The sequence below is a fragment of the Daphnia carinata genome, chromosome 3 (genome assembly GCF_022539665.2).
Source record: "Daphnia carinata strain CSIRO-1 chromosome 3, CSIRO_AGI_Dcar_HiC_V3, whole genome shotgun sequence".
NCBI classification, from domain to species: domain Eukaryota; kingdom Metazoa; phylum Arthropoda; class Branchiopoda; order Diplostraca; family Daphniidae; genus Daphnia; species Daphnia carinata.
The window spans coordinates 13,074,239-13,089,321 of record NC_081333.1 but is presented as its reverse complement, the minus strand read 5'-3'; the positions used below and the strand labels follow the sequence as shown (position 1 = coordinate 13,089,321).

The 15,083-nt window shown below is 39.0% G+C and overlaps 5 protein-coding genes across 8 annotated transcripts in view; 3 read left to right on the top strand and 2 right to left on the bottom strand.

Annotated features, from left to right (window-relative positions):
• The window catches only part of LOC130698614 (E3 ubiquitin-protein ligase Ufd4-like), a 43,782-nt gene that overhangs the window by 15,614 nt on the left and 13,085 nt on the right, over positions 1-15,083 (bottom strand). The gene's annotated exons all lie outside the window — the stretch shown is intronic.
• LOC130698613 (uncharacterized) lies at positions 1,397-3,504 on the top strand. The gene is made up of 7 exons (XM_057521299.2): positions 1,397-1,988; positions 2,062-2,240; positions 2,301-2,383; positions 2,459-2,648; positions 2,709-2,821; positions 2,880-3,148; positions 3,226-3,504. The coding sequence occupies exons 1-7, from the start codon at positions 1,740-1,742 to the stop codon at positions 3,385-3,387; spliced, it is 1,245 nt and encodes a 414-aa protein (XP_057377282.1). The 5' UTR covers positions 1,397-1,739; the 3' UTR covers positions 3,388-3,504.
• Positions 4,077-6,944, bottom strand: LOC130698615 (low-density lipoprotein receptor-related protein 3-like). The gene is made up of 7 exons (XM_057521301.2): positions 6,759-6,944; positions 6,325-6,532; positions 5,998-6,263; positions 5,690-5,938; positions 5,383-5,624; positions 5,180-5,328; positions 4,077-5,116 (listed from the first exon to the last, which is right to left on the bottom strand). Exons 1-7 carry the CDS (start codon positions 6,793-6,795, stop codon positions 4,474-4,476), a joined length of 1,794 nt encoding a protein of 597 aa, XP_057377284.1. The 5' UTR covers positions 6,796-6,944; the 3' UTR covers positions 4,077-4,473.
• LOC130698611 (coiled-coil domain-containing protein 102A-like) lies at positions 6,985-9,910 on the top strand. Its single transcript, XM_057521292.2, has 9 exons — positions 6,985-7,488; positions 7,545-7,744; positions 7,824-8,161; positions 8,236-8,520; positions 8,581-8,926; positions 8,991-9,218; positions 9,294-9,382; positions 9,456-9,533; positions 9,596-9,910. The coding sequence occupies exons 1-9, from the start codon at positions 7,449-7,451 to the stop codon at positions 9,690-9,692; spliced, it is 1,701 nt and encodes a 566-aa protein (XP_057377275.1). The 5' UTR covers positions 6,985-7,448; the 3' UTR covers positions 9,693-9,910.
• On the top strand, positions 12,092-15,071 carry LOC130698612 (eukaryotic translation initiation factor 4E-binding protein Mextli-like). 4 transcript variants are annotated; one of them, XM_057521295.1, is made up of 11 exons: positions 12,092-12,249; positions 12,400-12,541; positions 12,596-12,736; positions 12,800-12,963; positions 13,052-13,262; positions 13,346-13,417; positions 13,598-13,658; positions 13,727-13,952; positions 14,012-14,088; positions 14,162-14,342; positions 14,821-15,071. In XM_057521295.1, the coding sequence occupies exons 2-11, from the start codon at positions 12,421-12,423 to the stop codon at positions 14,935-14,937; spliced, it is 1,371 nt and encodes a 456-aa protein (XP_057377278.1). In that variant the 5' UTR covers positions 12,092-12,249; positions 12,400-12,420; the 3' UTR covers positions 14,938-15,071. The 4 variants fall into 4 exon arrangements, with proteins under 4 accessions (XP_057377278.1, XP_057377277.1, XP_057377279.1 ...); XM_057521294.1 differs by having other exon boundaries at positions 13,049-13,262; XM_057521296.1 differs by lacking the exon at positions 13,346-13,417 and having other exon boundaries at positions 13,049-13,262.

Here is a 15,083-nt window from a genome sequence, read left to right as displayed (position 1 = left end):
TAACCTTGAAATATGCCCTAGACTTGTTTTGTTTTCGGGAATTTTCCGACTGTTGTGAACTTAAAAAAACTCTTGGAAAGATGACAAGAACCATTTCACAAGGTCGTTGGCAGTTATACAAGTTAAAGGGGGACGGAGGAGATAAACTAAAAGGCAAAACTATAGCCACCTCGTCCGTATGTATAAGATGCCAATTTGAATCCGAGGTCAGGCGATCAAAGAATCTCGTCGCCGGCCAGCACTCGATGAATTTCTATCAGTTCTGAGGGGTGCAGCAGTCAGTGGCTGCCATCATCATCTACAGATGGCAAAAGGGCACGACCTGGTAAGCAGCCCATCCAGTGTGGACTTTATCCTTCCTTTCCTCTAGATAAGAAAGAAGGAGAATGCAGAATGGGAAATGAATGTTGATGTTAACTTGTTCCTGTCAACAAACATGTATCACTTACAATGTTGATCCATTTGTATACTGTTGTACCGACGGGCATTACAAAGTAAGATACACGGTCTCGTGTTCGCCAGAGACCAACGATTTCCTCCTAATTGAAGAGGCAATGAAAAGCTTATGAAACAATGAGCAACCTACCACTACTTGTCATGTGATTACACACAATGAAAGCACTTTTTCGGCAGACAAAGAACGAAAAATAGTGTAATTAAGTTATAAATGCAAAAGATATTACTAAGGCTATGACTGGATGACATTAGATACAAACACAATGAAACTTACGATCTTTATTCTATACATCCTGTGAACGTTCATTTGTCTTTTAACCATTACAGAATTCGGAAGTCTTGGTGTCATGTTTCACAGCGGTTCACGATAAAAAGGGGGATTGCCTAAAAATGCGGAATTCCATGCGGGAAAAAACAAAACAAAAGAACGTAACACCGAAAATGCATAAAATACCTAAGGGATATCCAAATTCCAAAACCGTTTCCAAAATTTCGTAACGTTCAATAATTTCAAATTCCGTGACTGGTCTTTATTGTTCATACGTGTCATTTGCGGTAGATCATTAAATAAAGATGGACACATACCTGAGCCTTTTATTAACCCCTACAAACAATTTTCATACAATATTGATAGTCGTTGCGATTTCGAACTTAAAACTTTACTTTTAAATGCTTTCACAAACTAGTTTCATTTTATATCAGGTCCAAGATTTGACGAGTGGTTAAGATATAGATGTTGCACGTCTCTCATGCTTTTTCATGGGAAAAGAAGTTAACTTTTCGTCTTTGGCATCTTCGCAAAGCCATAAAAAAGCCAACTTGTTTAAATATATTTTCTGATTTTTCTGTTTCCAGCAAGTCAAAATTATTTTTGCAATCTTGGCTTAAAGCCATCTGTTTAAATAGAACCCCAGTAGCTTCATGAATCCAGGAAATTCCTGTAAACAAATAAATATTAGAGTTTGTTTACATGATTATACTACCATCTAGCGGAATTTTGATCCTCTTCCGTACATCTCAGCTGATGTCAACTGCATTGCAGTTTACTCAAATTCCTTTGCTGCTTGAAATCAAAAGTGTCTTCATTTGCATACCTTAAAAAACCTTCCCTAATGTGTTATAGCTTGCAAAGCTGTTGCTGTACATAACTTAAGTAATATTACTTTCAACGCCAACGAAATATAAGTTTGAATAGGATAACTTTGGCCGAAAAACGACCTTGACATGCTGCCGAATACTTGGCCAATGAAGGAAGCGGCAATATCGTTGTGATTCCAAATAATATGGCTTCGAGGAATGATGTCGACGATGAAGGCCAAGACGATTTAGCTTGGGTTGATGAAGGAGACATCCTTGTTGACCCTCTGGCTGTAGAGGAACTGGTTGATGATTCCTTCAACTTTCCCAACCAAGTCTGTAGTCACTGTGATGGCTATTATGGGCCCTGTTTTGGTCAACACGCTTGCACCACCTGCCACCTTTTTCTGTTCCCAGACAACATCAATCAACCAGCAGAGGCCAATTTTAGTGAAGTAAATTTTCTCTTCGAATAAATGTTTTGTTCGTATCCTTCCGTTGTGCTGAATAATAACTTTGTTTACCCAGCATAAGACAGATGATGAAGACTCTGGAAATGATGAACCAACTGATTTGCCAACTGATTTCAAGGATAATGGTTACTGTGGCTCTCATGGACAAAATTGTTCCCATCCAGCCCTCTCACCTGCTGCACCTAGAAGGGCAGAGCCATATCGATGGGCTGTAGCACCCCTCAAAATTGACAGGTTCGTTTCAGACATCAAAACCCATAGCTGATTTCCTATAGATTCCTTTTCATTTGCTAGGCTTGCCGAACAGCTGTCCCTCCTTTCTACCCCAAGACTAGCAGACTCCATACTGACGGCAGTACAGGCATTACCCCCAGAATGTGAGTGGCATTGAAAACAGTGAATAGAAATTATGTAGCTAATGACTGTATTATTGTTCTCCAAAATTATGGCAGTGCTAATGGAGGTATTTTCGCATCTGGACGATATATCGTTATGGAGCGCCTCAAAAGTTTGTAAGAGGTGGCAGCAGCTTGTAGCCGAATGCATAACCAACGATCAATGGAATCAATTCACTTTCCGAAGATGGCCACTCTTTCGACCCAACTATGCGGTAGCAGAATGGGCCGGAGTTTTTTCCAACTTGTAAAATTCGAACTCCTTTTCCTTCCACGAACTTGTGCACTGATTTGTTTTCCATTTTAGAGTAGATAGTTCTCCGTGTTTGTATTGCTTACACCGTTCGAACGTTGAAGAGGAAGGAGCTTGGGAGCCTTCAAATCACTGGCGTAACAATCGCCTCTGTAATGAATGGCGGAGTGAGTAAAAAATTATTTTCTACAAGTTGTAAATTCGCTGATAAATATTTCCTTGTAGTATTTTGTACGGATCCTCCTGAAGGAATTCGAGCTACCCCACTAGATCGAGCATGGAGTCATTGGCAAGCATCCATTACAGGACCGACGAGCAGCCCCTATGAGGGAGGCGTTTTCTACTTGCACGTTCAGATTCCACACAGCTATCCCATCCGGCCACCTTCGGTACGCTTTGCGACAAAGATCTTTCATCCGAATATCTCACGACACGGTGATATTGGACTGGACTGTATCCAGCATAACTGGAGTCTTGCCCTAACCATAGCCAAGGTATGATCAGATCATTTAGCCCTATGCCTAATTACTTAGCCCTAGCCATATTACTTTGATTATTTCTGATATTTTAGGTGCTTATATCGGTACAGAGCTTATTGACGGACCCTTTTTGCGCCGTGGCCATGGAGGCTGATGTAGCCGAGATGTACATAAACAAACGAGCCCGTTTTAACGCTGTTGCTCGCAATTGGACAAGCAAATACGCCATGAACGACATCCGCCGACCATCTTGAAAAACTGTGACGCTCTGTTGGATATCTTGTGTAATTAGCAATTGTGCGAATCAAAGAAGTAGTGTTTCATCACGTCTATCATCAATACGCAGTCGCCATTCGTCGACGAAAGAAAAACCACCTAGTAATTGCTGGTATTTAAACTATCAAATTCTTGAATGTTTTTCTCTTTTTTTTTTGCAGCGCAGTAGAATTAAAATAATTGTCTGTGTTTATCTTCCCACGCCCCGTTCCTTTCATTTTTGCTTCCGTTTTCTGTGTCTGGACACTACGGTAGCCGTCAAAACGATTAAGCCATCATCGTTTTTCAGCTTTTTTTTGTTTTGTTTTTTAATTTCCAGCCCGGTGTTGGTTTCATTTGTTTCAGATATCTTTAAATATTGTAAATACAACAAACCAGCGCGATAAGAATAAGACATCCACTCGTCAAATGTCAAAATAACTCACAGCTATTTACACTTGGTTGATGTTACTAACTTAAAACCTGTCAACTGGAACGTTTACATGTAAAACCGGTGTAAACTGAATTCCGTGAAAACTTCGAAATTAAATCTAATTAGGTCGGGGTTTAGAGTTACAATATTTCATAGCGACAAAACATAAAATTAAATCGTCCAAGGTTACTCCAACCCACATCGGTTTCCTAAAAGTGATGCACACAAGGAAATGAAAAGGGGGGGAACGGCGACTAACATAAAAATTTATCTTATTTCAAAATAAGGCTGTACATTTTAGCACACATACACACGTTCATATTGAACACACACATACAACAGGCTTACCAATCAGAAGGGCTTAAAAACAAGCTAAAATGTTTGGTTCCATACCGTAGCTTACTCTTATTATTTAAAGCAGGTTTTCCTCCCTAGGAGCTTGATATTATTTTTAGAGTTTAAGGTTGCATTTCTCAATCCAGATCTTTACCAATCTGCCCAAGAATTCATGCAATATTCGTGATATTGTTACAATTTCTTTTCCCTTAATGATATGATTTTCCTTTTTTTTTCCCTTCGATAAATGAGATTAAATATGATATTTCTTTGATAGTTGGCTGACAAAATGTACAAAGATCAATATGACGGACAGTTAGGGACTATGAGACTCGATGAGAGGTTCCGTGTCAACGTCGTCTTCATCGTCGTCTCCCGCATCGTCAATATCATCTGAACGGGGCGCAATGAAGGCAGAAAGATGATAGGCAGTCCGACTGGGATTGGTCGTGCCACCTCCGCTATTGATGTGCATATCTTGTGCAATCGGACCCTGAGCGTCAGGGAGGCTGGATGAGCTGGGCGATGAAGGAGAGAAAGACACTCCATCGCCAGATCCACCACCTCCATTGGATGATGAATCTTTTCTCCAGACTCGCCTCACTAGACGGGCCAGGAAACTTCCAGCAGCCAAATGAGAGGATGGCTGAGCTGGTTGCGGTAATGGATCAGTAATGTCATTAGGGGACAACTGTGCACGTAGTTCCACTTCAACACTGGACGGACCGGACGTAGAGAGCCGTAATGGTAAAGGCATTGGCGGTTCTGGCAACGGTGGGGCAGGACGGCGGACGCGATTCGATTGTCTCTGACGTTGGGATGGAACGTAAGTGCCCAGTGGGGAGATGGTCCTTGACGACGATGAAACATCCACAGCACCCGTGGCTTGGGCGTAGCTCGGGGGTGGTAATCTGCCCATCACGGGTCTTCTGTGTCCGAACTCGTCAAAATCTTGACTACTAAATTATAAAAACAAACATGGCTGAATGTGAATGTTACAACTGTCATGATCTTTAAAATACTGGACGGTGCGTTGCTGAAGGCGAATGGTCGACCATCGTTGTTCTAGGGCTACTCTCAAGTGGTACAACCGCAATCCACACCCGGCAGCAATAACAAGTAAAAGGCCGCAAATCAAAGAGCCCAGAATGACAGCCGTGATGACAGACATCTGAAACGTAACATTAAATTGTTTTTCTTCGCAAAATTTATGTAGTACTTCTACCTTCATGCAAGTCTCTTCATCGCTGAAATCGCCACAATCTTGGACTCCATCGCAACGAGCTGAGGCTGAAACACAATGTCGATTACGGCAGAGAAAGCCGTCGCGATGTGGTCCACAAAGCGCCGCGTCGCATGCTTCTTCGTCTGATCCGTCTGGGCAATCGTTCATCCCGTCACAGCGCTGAGCCGATCTATAGCAGCCTCCTCGAGTCCGACAGGGAAGTTGATTCCCACAAGTTAAGGCTATTGTGTCAAAAGAAAACGATCAACAGTCAGTGGAAATAGAAATACTTAAGACTAGAACTGACCACAAGCTTGTTCGTCCTCTCCACCAGGGCAATCGAGTATTCCATTACATCGACCGTGGATAAAGTCGTAGCAAAGGGAACTGTTTGAACTGCAATGAGAATAACCTGTTTTGCATGCCACTGTACAATTTTGCTCGTCGGAAGAATCTCCACATTCGTCCCAGCCATTGCACAACCAAGTTTTAAGAATACATTTGCCATTGCTGCAGTGGAAGTGATCGTCCTCACAATAATTTCTCATGGGTTTATCTGAATGGAAATTTTTCACTCAGTGAATTGAAATACGAAATATTTATGAAGTAATATACCAATAGTAAAGTCGAGGACGAAGCCTTTCCCTCCTGTAATTATATCGCCCGTTTTAAACGTCAAAATCAGTCCAGAACCAGAAAAGATCAATGGAGGGAGTGACAAAGAGCCACAATACAAAAAGTTGACTGTATCTTGAACAGGAAAGTTAAACAAAGGCTGTGCTGAGTGAGAAGGAATGCTCAGTATTGAGAGCCACGTATCACCACAACAAGGTTTGGTACTGCAGAGGTGCCTCCCTTCCTCCAAGTCAAATGTAGAGAAACTATTGAAAAACAAGATATTCAATTGTTATTGAAAATAATATAAATATTTAGCTTTTTCACCTTAAAGTGATGACAGAACCAGGCTGAATCTTGATGTACCATGCACAGTTCACTCTAGATGGATAGGAAACATTCCCATTGCCGTAATCTCTAGAGGGACTAAAAATGTGTCCAGCTGAGCTCTCAATAAGATTAATTTTGTCGCAAGAGTGCTGAGTTTTGGGCGCAGTGCAGCTAACTAAGGAACTGCTTAGCAAGACGGGAAAGGCTGTAATTACAGAAGAGAGTGAGAACAAGTGTAACTTTTGACTGACAGAACAGTTAGCTGTTAACAGACAATACTGATAAATATGGAACATACAGTTTCTTTTCAGCAATACATTATATGGTACAGATTAAAAGATATCTATATTGTGAGGTCTACAGATGAATGCTGAGATTTTCCAAACCAGGTTTTGTTTTTTGAAAAAAATAAATAATTGGTAGATATTTACCATGGAAAAAGAGAATCCTGAGCAAAGAAGATAGCATCTTTCAGCTAGAATAGCACAAGGTTGTAAATAACGTGTATTGTTATTTTATATATTTAAGAACACATTATATTATTTTCTCGAATATCCTCCAGTGAGTTCAGTCCTTCACTGCCATTCACGATAATCACGCAGAAGAAAAAAGGCGTCGCACTGTCGATAATTTGTGAACAATGTGGCAACGTCACGATCTGTCATGTCCGATTTCATTTTATTATTTTTTTTTTGCTTCGTCCAACGCAAAACTCGTCATCAATTAGGCCGAATAACTGTTTTTCGTTAGAGTTCAACGCGTCTGAATTTCCATCGGAAAACTTAATGTATAGGTTTCTCTTGTTCTCAGAAGCGTGCATGTGTGCATTCAATTTTCGTAGTCGAACAATAAACATTGTGAAATTGTGTGCGATGTCTCTTATATGTGTCGAATTTCGTGAACTCTTATAAGAACATTTTGAACTCCACGTAATCTCAGCTCAATTCCGTGTCTTCCAACACTCACTAATTTGGATATCATTGAACCCTTAAAAACTAGCCATTGTTTTTCTGGTCCATGCAGACAAACTGTTTACAATGGCTCTAGAACACAGACTAAGATGTTGCATGTGGTGTTAAAAATGGGTTGATGATACACATAATTCAAAATTGTGTAAGAAAATGTCACAACCTCCTATTCCATCTGCAAATGGGCCTCCAGGTACAGCAATAATGAATTTATTTAACGATGACAGTTTTCATGGCAAATATTAATAGGCCAACCATTGCCACGACGATCTGCCCCTTCACCCATGTCTGGGCACCACGTGAGCCATTCTCATGGGCATCTTCACTCTTCCCAGATTCATCGAAGCGGAGGCAGCAGCAATCATGTTCACAATCATATTCATGCAGAACTTGACTCAGCTTCTCACATCTCATCTAGCCGATTTGACATTGACTGGGAATCTAAAGAGGTAAATAAATAAAATTGAAGATGGTTGCTTACGTTGGATAAAAAAATAAAGTAATGTAAGTAAAATTCGATTTTCATAGCGAGAACTAGAAGAGGCACGAGCTCGAGCAGCTCAGATGGAAAAAACAATGCGCTGGTGGTCGGATTGCACTGCAAATTGGCGAGAAAAGTGGAGCAAAGTCCGAACGGAGCGAAACAGATCCCGTGAAGAAGCCAAAGTATTAAGAACTAAATTGGAGATGGCGTTGAAGGATAGTTCGGTAGTGCGGCGAGAAAAACAGTGTGTTGAACACGAGAATGAGTTCCTACGTAGTGAGTTGGAGCGTATGGCCCAGCAACAGCAAGAAGAAGATGGCCTATCCGAGCGAAAGAGTCCTCATTCATTTAATCCTCATCATCATCGTCAGGGTTCCTCTAGGTAGCTTTCGTCATCCTGTCCAAGCAGAAGACAACTTTTTAAACATGATTTACATCTTCCTGGTCTGAAAACAGGTTAGGGACGCCAGAACTATCTAGGGAGGCGACGAGTACTCCCATCAATGGCACCGACCCCATACCGGCTTTACTTAGTCCACGCGACCGGTCCACTCCGAATTTTATGAGCAATGGTTTCGATGCTGAAGCTCTACCGTCCCATTTCAGCGGAGCCGTACCTAAGCAAATGCGAAATCCTATCGAATCTCTCGAAACGGACGACATTGAATACTTGCAACAAAAGCTGACACACCTCAAATTAAGGCTAGATGAAGCATCCAAAACAATCCAAGCAGAAAGGGAGTATGTAGCTTTCACTCAGAGATATTCACAAGTTTTATAATACCTTGTGCGCGTGAATAGGGAAAAGAGCAGTCTTCACAAGGCAATGGAGTCCATGCAGCTAGAGCTGTTGGATTTACGTGGAAGATTGGAGGAATTGAAATGCACCAAGCAGGAGGCGGAGAGGCAGCTGATATCATCGCAAGAGATCCATCGTCAGCAGGTCATAAGTTTACAGCAGGATCGTCGAGATGAAGCCACTACACGGGAAACACTTGATAGACGGTTAGCTGAACTCCGTGGAGAACTTGAGCGTTTACAAGCCGAAAATGCCGCCGAATGGGGTCGGCGGGAACGAGTCGAAACAGAACGTCAGGCGTTGGAAAGAGAAAACAAGAAACTTCGGACAGCTCTGTCAGATCTGCAGGTATGTTTAACCTTCTGCCTCTATCTATATATGTACTCAACTAATTGAGGATTGGTTTGGTTAGGAACGTTTGGAAAAAAAATCTTTTGGCTCGTCATCTAGTTCGGGCAGTGGAGGTCATTCGGGCTCTGTAGCAGATTCTGAGATGAGCAAAATACATGAAGAATTAGAAGAGAAAAATAAAGAATTGCTTGAGCTGAGGCATGCCCATAATAAATTGAAGAAAGCATTGCAGGATCGTTCTGTGGAACTAGGTCATGGTTTACGCCGAGCTGAACATTCGGAAGCTGAAGTAAACAAACAAATAAAATCATTCTTGTTCATTGGAAAATGGCTAACGATTCGTTTTTTTCCTTCTCTTGAACAGGTCCGACGATTGCGTTCGAGAATCGAGGAATTGAAGCGAGAAGTGGCTGCTGCTCAAGATGAACTCGACGCGGCCACCAACAACGTTCGGTAAACTGGTTAATTTATGGTAGACGATTATTGGGATCATAAATGTAGACTGGTTCCTTTTTTCAATTGACAGGAAACTTCAAAGAACAAATGAAGAATTACAGGAGCAGGTGGATGGCCTTCAGATCCAAGCCACACATTTACAGACCAGGTCACTATTTTATTCTGTTGTTTTCTTTGTGTAATATTTTCAAACATGTTCTACTATTTCAGGTTGCGAAACAGCAACAATGGTAGCAGTTTCCTTCTCCACAGAGAGTGTGAATTATTACAAGATACCCTGAGCGAGGATGAAAATAATGAATTCTGAGAACATTGTCTGCGTTGTCAGATTGTTGCCACACAGTATTCAGAACCCAACTTTTAATAAGTTAAAAAAGTATACTCATTTCCCTTATCATCTACAACAGTACTTGCTTGCAGCAGTTGAAAGTAGAATTTCTAATGGTTCTTTCTCTTGCTTTTGGTTATTCTATTGTTTTGTAAGAGATGTAAGAAATCCTTTATTAAACAACGTTTTTGCTTAAATTTTTCAATGTTTGATTCGTAGTCATTAAATTATTATTATTTTTTAATTATCTGATATCTCGGGAAACGTTTAAAATAGGCCATCTCTGCTCGAATAACTAGGAATTTTCAGATAGGGCATAGATATAACTACGAACAAACTTTTCCACTTGCCCAAGAAATCGAAAGATATTTTCGTGATTCTAGTTGAAGTTTGAATCTAAGCCACGTATTTTCATACTATAGCCTACTTAAGTTTTTGAAAAATAAAAATACAGGCTGCATCACGGTCAAGCGCGCCAGTACATGATAACGGGGAGATTCCCTTCCAAAATTTGCAATTTTTTTGTTTTTCTTAAATAATCAATAAATTTTAATAAATATACATGATTTAGATTCTAAATTTAACAAGAATCACAAAAATGAATTTTGTTTTTATGTAGAGTTTATGGTTTTTGAGTTATTTGAAATATAAAAATAGGTATGCTAGAAATTCAAGGCCCGATTCCAGACGTCTACTTAAAAAAATTAATATCAATAAATACCTATTGATAATTATAGATGAATTAGATTCTAATTTTAATAAGAATCAAGAATATGAAATTTGTTTTTATGTAGACTTCATGGCTTTTGAGTTATTTGAAATATAACTGTAGGTACACTAGAAATTTAAGGCCCGATTCCAGACGTCTACTTAAAAAATTAATATCAATAAATATTGAAAATTGTAGATGAATTAGATTCAAAATTTAATAAGAATCACCAATATGAAAATTTGTTTTTATGTAGACTTCATGGTTTTTGAGTTATTTGAAACATAAAAGTAGGTACGCTAGAAATTTAAGGCCCGATTCCAGAAGCCTACTTAAAAAATTCATATCAATAAAAATAGATTATTATAGATGAATTAGATTCAAAATTTAACAAGAATAACGAATATGAAATTTGTTTTTATGTAGAGCTTATAGTTTTTAAATAATCTAAGAAGTTTGATGTGTTTCGCTAGCGCTGTAGCGTACTGGCGCGTTAGTAATCTTTTCGATTCGCACCTATTTTATATTTTAGATTACTCAAAATATATAAACTCTACGTAAAAACAAGTTCCATTTTCGTTTTCTTTGGTTAATTTAGAATTAAAATCACATATAGTTATCTAAATTAAATGGTATTATTTTTTAACAGGAAAAAATTTTAAGCCCGACAAAAGAAGCCCGACAAAATAAGCCCGACTTTTATGTTTTTACGGTTAATTCAAAATCTATTAGCCCAATATAAAAATATACCAGAGTTTCGTGATCAGCGATCGATTTTGAATCAAAATATTGTATTTTTAACCAAATCTAGAATTTGACGAAAATTGAAAAAGTGAGAAGGGTATAGCCTTCTTACTTTTTCATTTTTGGCCAAATTTCAAATTTCGCTTTTCATATATGATTTCAATGCAAAATTGAATGCTAATTATGAAAATGAATTTTGTTTTCCAACTGGTTTTATAGTTTTTAAATTAAACTTAAAAAACAAAAACATCGGGCTATTTTCCTCGGGCTTAAAAAGTCGGGCTTAATATTTCTATAGATTTTCCTATTAAAAAATAATAACGGCTGGTTTAAGAAGAAAAACACTTACATAATCGAACTCAGCGTTCAATTTTGGCTATGCCATGTGATTTTTATCGAATTCCAAGGGATTTCGTTTTTGGCCGATTTTGACAAAAGTGAGAAGGGTATAGCCTTCTCACTTTTTCATTTTTGGCCAATTTTCAAATTTCGTTTTTAATATACGATCTCGATGCAAAATTTAATGATAATTATGAAAATGAAGTTTGTTATTCAATTGGCTTTATAGTTTTTGAATTCAACAAAGAAAACAAAAAGTCGGGCTTATTTTGTTGGGCTTATTTTGTCGGGCTTAAAATTTTTTCCTAATAAAAAACAATATCACTAAATCTAGATAATTATATATGATTCTGATTCAAAATTAAACAAGAATCACGAATATGAAATTTGTTTTTATGAAAAATTCATGGTTTTTGAATTATTTGAAATATAAAAGTAGATCCGATAGAAAATTTAGGCCCGACAAAATGAGCCCAATTTTTACTTTTAAAAATTATTACGAACCACGACATCTATCAACAAAAAGTCATGTGTATTTCCCGTGCGTTGTTATACCTAATATTTATTTTTTTCTGAGTAGTTCTGTGTTCCTGCCAGCGGGCGAACTACATTATTACACACAGAATTCACCTCATATACACAAGGAGGGCAGCAGATGAGCAAGAAAGACGTGCTGTTCACGAAGGGCGTCGACGTATTTTGTAACGAGCTCAAATCTGCCTTCAAGTTACTCAAAACGTCACGGTAAATAATGTTCAAAGTTGCGCAGTTTGGTGTTTTTCCCATTAGTTGATTCCAAAAGATTGATGGTCCCAGATTTGTATTGAAACATGATGGAAAACTGACACATTGGTGGCACTGGTTCTAATTGGTCATGTTTTGTCTTGTCAACAGGAGTAACCTGCCTTAGTCAAAATGACATCTGTGATAGGAACACCTTATGCTAGGGCTCCAAGAAATGTGCGAACCAAAAACCCACAAGTTATGCTCAAAAACAAAGACAACATTCAAGGATCCAGTGGAATTTTTCAAAACAGTTGGTTTAAATTTAACAACCTTGAATATTACAGCAAATAATGCTTTTCAATAGTTGCAGATGTTGTTTTATTCATGGAAAACTTCAATGAACTAGTGCAATCAAACTCTACTGAAAAAGACCTGCGCTCTGCTGTCCTAACACTGTGTGTCAATCTCAAACATTTTGGGGCACAATTGGAAATGAACTACAAAGGTAAAGTTGTGCATAGGGATTTAGGCAATGGCTTTTTCTGAAAATGTGCTTTGATATTCTCAGATCAACTTGACCGTGTCTTCATCCATTTGCGTAACGCTGGCAGAGATGACAGCCTAGACAAAATCTCTCGTCTGTATCTGCTGGAAGTGGTTGAACTGAGAGCTAGTCGTTGGGCTGCCCAAGAACAAGTCAGCAACTATTACCAATCAAAACTTAATGAATTGGTAGGTTTTATTAAGACAGTGAATGCATTACGTTCAACTGTAGATACATTTTATTATGTACATACCTACTTTTCTTTTTCTTTAGCAGGCCACCGGCATTACCGAGATTTCATCGAATGCCGGCCAAACTACAGGACAAAACGAATTATCACCTCCAGTTAGCCCTTTGCCTCTTCTTTTGCCTGGTGAAGTGGTAAAATCTTCTGGGAAATATACGGTCAACAACGTTGGCAGCGTTTCGCCGGCTAAACACGCAATCAAAGATGAAGTAGTCATAAGGAACGCTGATTCGGGAAAAGGTACAAAACGGGTAGACTTGATTGATTTTTTGAAATGTTCTTTGACATAATGGTCTCCCAATACGGCTACTTTGCTTCGCCAGTGATGGGTATCAAGGGAAGGCGGGTGCACTTGATCGAGGAGATAAGCGACACGGTCATTTCATTTCAGCGAGGTATTCTCCATTTTGCCTGCGCGCTTGGAAACCCAAATTAAAAACCAAACAGATTTAGCAATAACTCGTTAACGAAAGCTCAATAACTGCACGAATTCTTGTCTGTTATTTGTCCTTTCCGGAATGCATTTTAGTTTGAGTCTCCAAGGTTGAATTTAATTGTACGAATTTGAAATGTAGTGAATCCCGGCGCTTCGGAACGTCTTGTGCAGATCACGGGAGCTGCTCCGGACAATATCGAGTAAAGATCCTACCATTCTATCTTCCCAGCAACTCATTTTTACTTATTTTATTGTTTACCTGATGTAGGAAAGCAAGACAATTGATTGAGCAGACGATTCAACGGAATGCTAGTCCTGTCCCTCAGGATCCCATTGCTTCTCCGCAATCGAATTCAAATAATCAAGACTGTGCGACTATCCGCGATAGTCTTAAACAATCATTAATGGACACTGCGCTCGAAGATTATCAGCATTCTGTCGTTGTGGGAGAACACTGCATAAAAATCACAGGTCAAAGCCTAGATTTGGTGCAGGTATTGAAAAATAAGACACAATAGCATTTTCTCAAACTAATTTTAACTTCGCGTTTTAGACAGCTAAATTGGTTTTAGACGAATATTTTGCTGGTCTTGCAAATAAGCGCCAACGCAATTTTAGCGCCTGTAGCAGGTAAGTTATAATGCCTTGTTCTACTTTTTAATTTTCATTATACGTTGATTCGTACCCTCTATTTTCAATATAGCATGGATGATGGAGTGTTCTTTCCGTCACAGGATAGTCCTAGAGAATGTGCGCCATCGGTTAAGAAAATCTTGAAATATGATCGTGAAAAATTGTTACTCTGGTCAAAATCGCCTCTTTGCCGTCAGCCGCCAGCTAATTTTGAATTGGTTTTTCAAAACGCCCCCGATATTGCCCGAAAGGTTTGAAATGGGCGCTGAGCGCCCGGCATGTTATATGGACTATTAGAGAGTGCACAAAATTTTAATTTAGGAAGTTCCTACGTGTGGCCTTGCAAAATTTTCACAAATGTCGCCAGGTTTTTTCGTTTTTTTGGTGGAAGCCACTACCGTATTAATATTATTTCCCCTTTTCATAGTCTTCGATTCGAGTCTCAAAACTATACCAAAACAGTTTATTCCCGTCTTTTTCAGACACATTAACTCAGCTACCTAATTCATCACATCTGTTTATCCTGAAATTTATCTAAAAAATGTTATGCATTTCTTTATTATTTTTCATGCTAACGACAAATAATAATAATACACTGAATGCCAGCGTTGACTAACCTGAGTGATTTGCCTTGTCCGTTACTTCCCACGTGATGTTCCATTGCCTGTGCATGATCTATTCCGATCAACTTTGCATCAGCCAATAACAACTTTAAAATGCTTTACCTAGGACATGGGTAGTGATGCGTTTTTCAACGCAACGGCCTACTTGGAAAAATATCCTGAACAGCTGATTCCCGCATCGGAGGAAACTGGGCGGCATTACGACGCAGCAGACGACGTCTAAACTTAAATGAAATTAATATTTCATCCCTATATTCACGGACATAGAAATTTTTCAGAACAAAATCTCAACAACGCCCTTTTCGCCGGTAATCAAAACCGATATTTGGAGATGAATACACTTAATGCTGAAAATGATTCGATCTAGAA

Bases quoted from the DNA above. Each gene is read 5' to 3' on its own strand.
- LOC130698611 (XM_057521292.2), top strand. From the start codon at position 7,449: ATGTCACAACCTCCTATTCCATCTGCAAATGGGCCTCCAG. The intron at 7,745-7,823 runs GTAAATAAATAA...CGATTTTCATAG, and splicing joins TTGACTGGGAATCTAAAGAG to CGAGAACTAGAAGAGGCACG. The intron at 8,521-8,580 runs GTATGTAGCTTT...GCGCGTGAATAG, and splicing joins ACAATCCAAGCAGAAAGGGA to GGAAAAGAGCAGTCTTCACA.
- LOC130698612 (XM_057521294.1), top strand. From the start codon at position 12,421: ATGACATCTGTGATAGGAACACCTTATGCTAGGGCTCCAAGAAATGTG. The intron at 12,964-13,048 runs GTAGGTTTTATT...CTTTTTCTTTAG, and splicing joins AATCAAAACTTAATGAATTG to CAGGCCACCGGCATTACCGA. The intron at 13,418-13,597 runs GTATTCTCCATT...TTTGAAATGTAG, and splicing joins GGTCATTTCATTTCAGCGAG to TGAATCCCGGCGCTTCGGAA.
- LOC130698615 (XM_057521301.2), bottom strand. From the start codon at position 6,795: ATGCTATCTTCTTTGCTCAGGATTCTCTTTTTCCATG. The intron at 6,264-6,324 runs GTGAAAAAGCTA...GTTTTTCAATAG, and splicing joins GGTTCTGTCATCACTTTAAG to TTTCTCTACATTTGACTTGG. The intron at 5,329-5,382 runs GTAGAAGTACTA...GTTACGTTTCAG, and splicing joins ATGAAGAGACTTGCATGAAG to ATGTCTGTCATCACGGCTGT.
- LOC130698613 (XM_057521299.2), top strand. From the start codon at position 1,740: ATGGCTTCGAGGAATGATGTCGACGATGAAGGCCAAGACGATTTAGCT. The intron at 2,822-2,879 runs GTGAGTAAAAAA...ATTTCCTTGTAG, and splicing joins CCTCTGTAATGAATGGCGGA to TATTTTGTACGGATCCTCCT. The intron at 3,149-3,225 runs GTATGATCAGAT...CTGATATTTTAG, and splicing joins TTGCCCTAACCATAGCCAAG to GTGCTTATATCGGTACAGAG.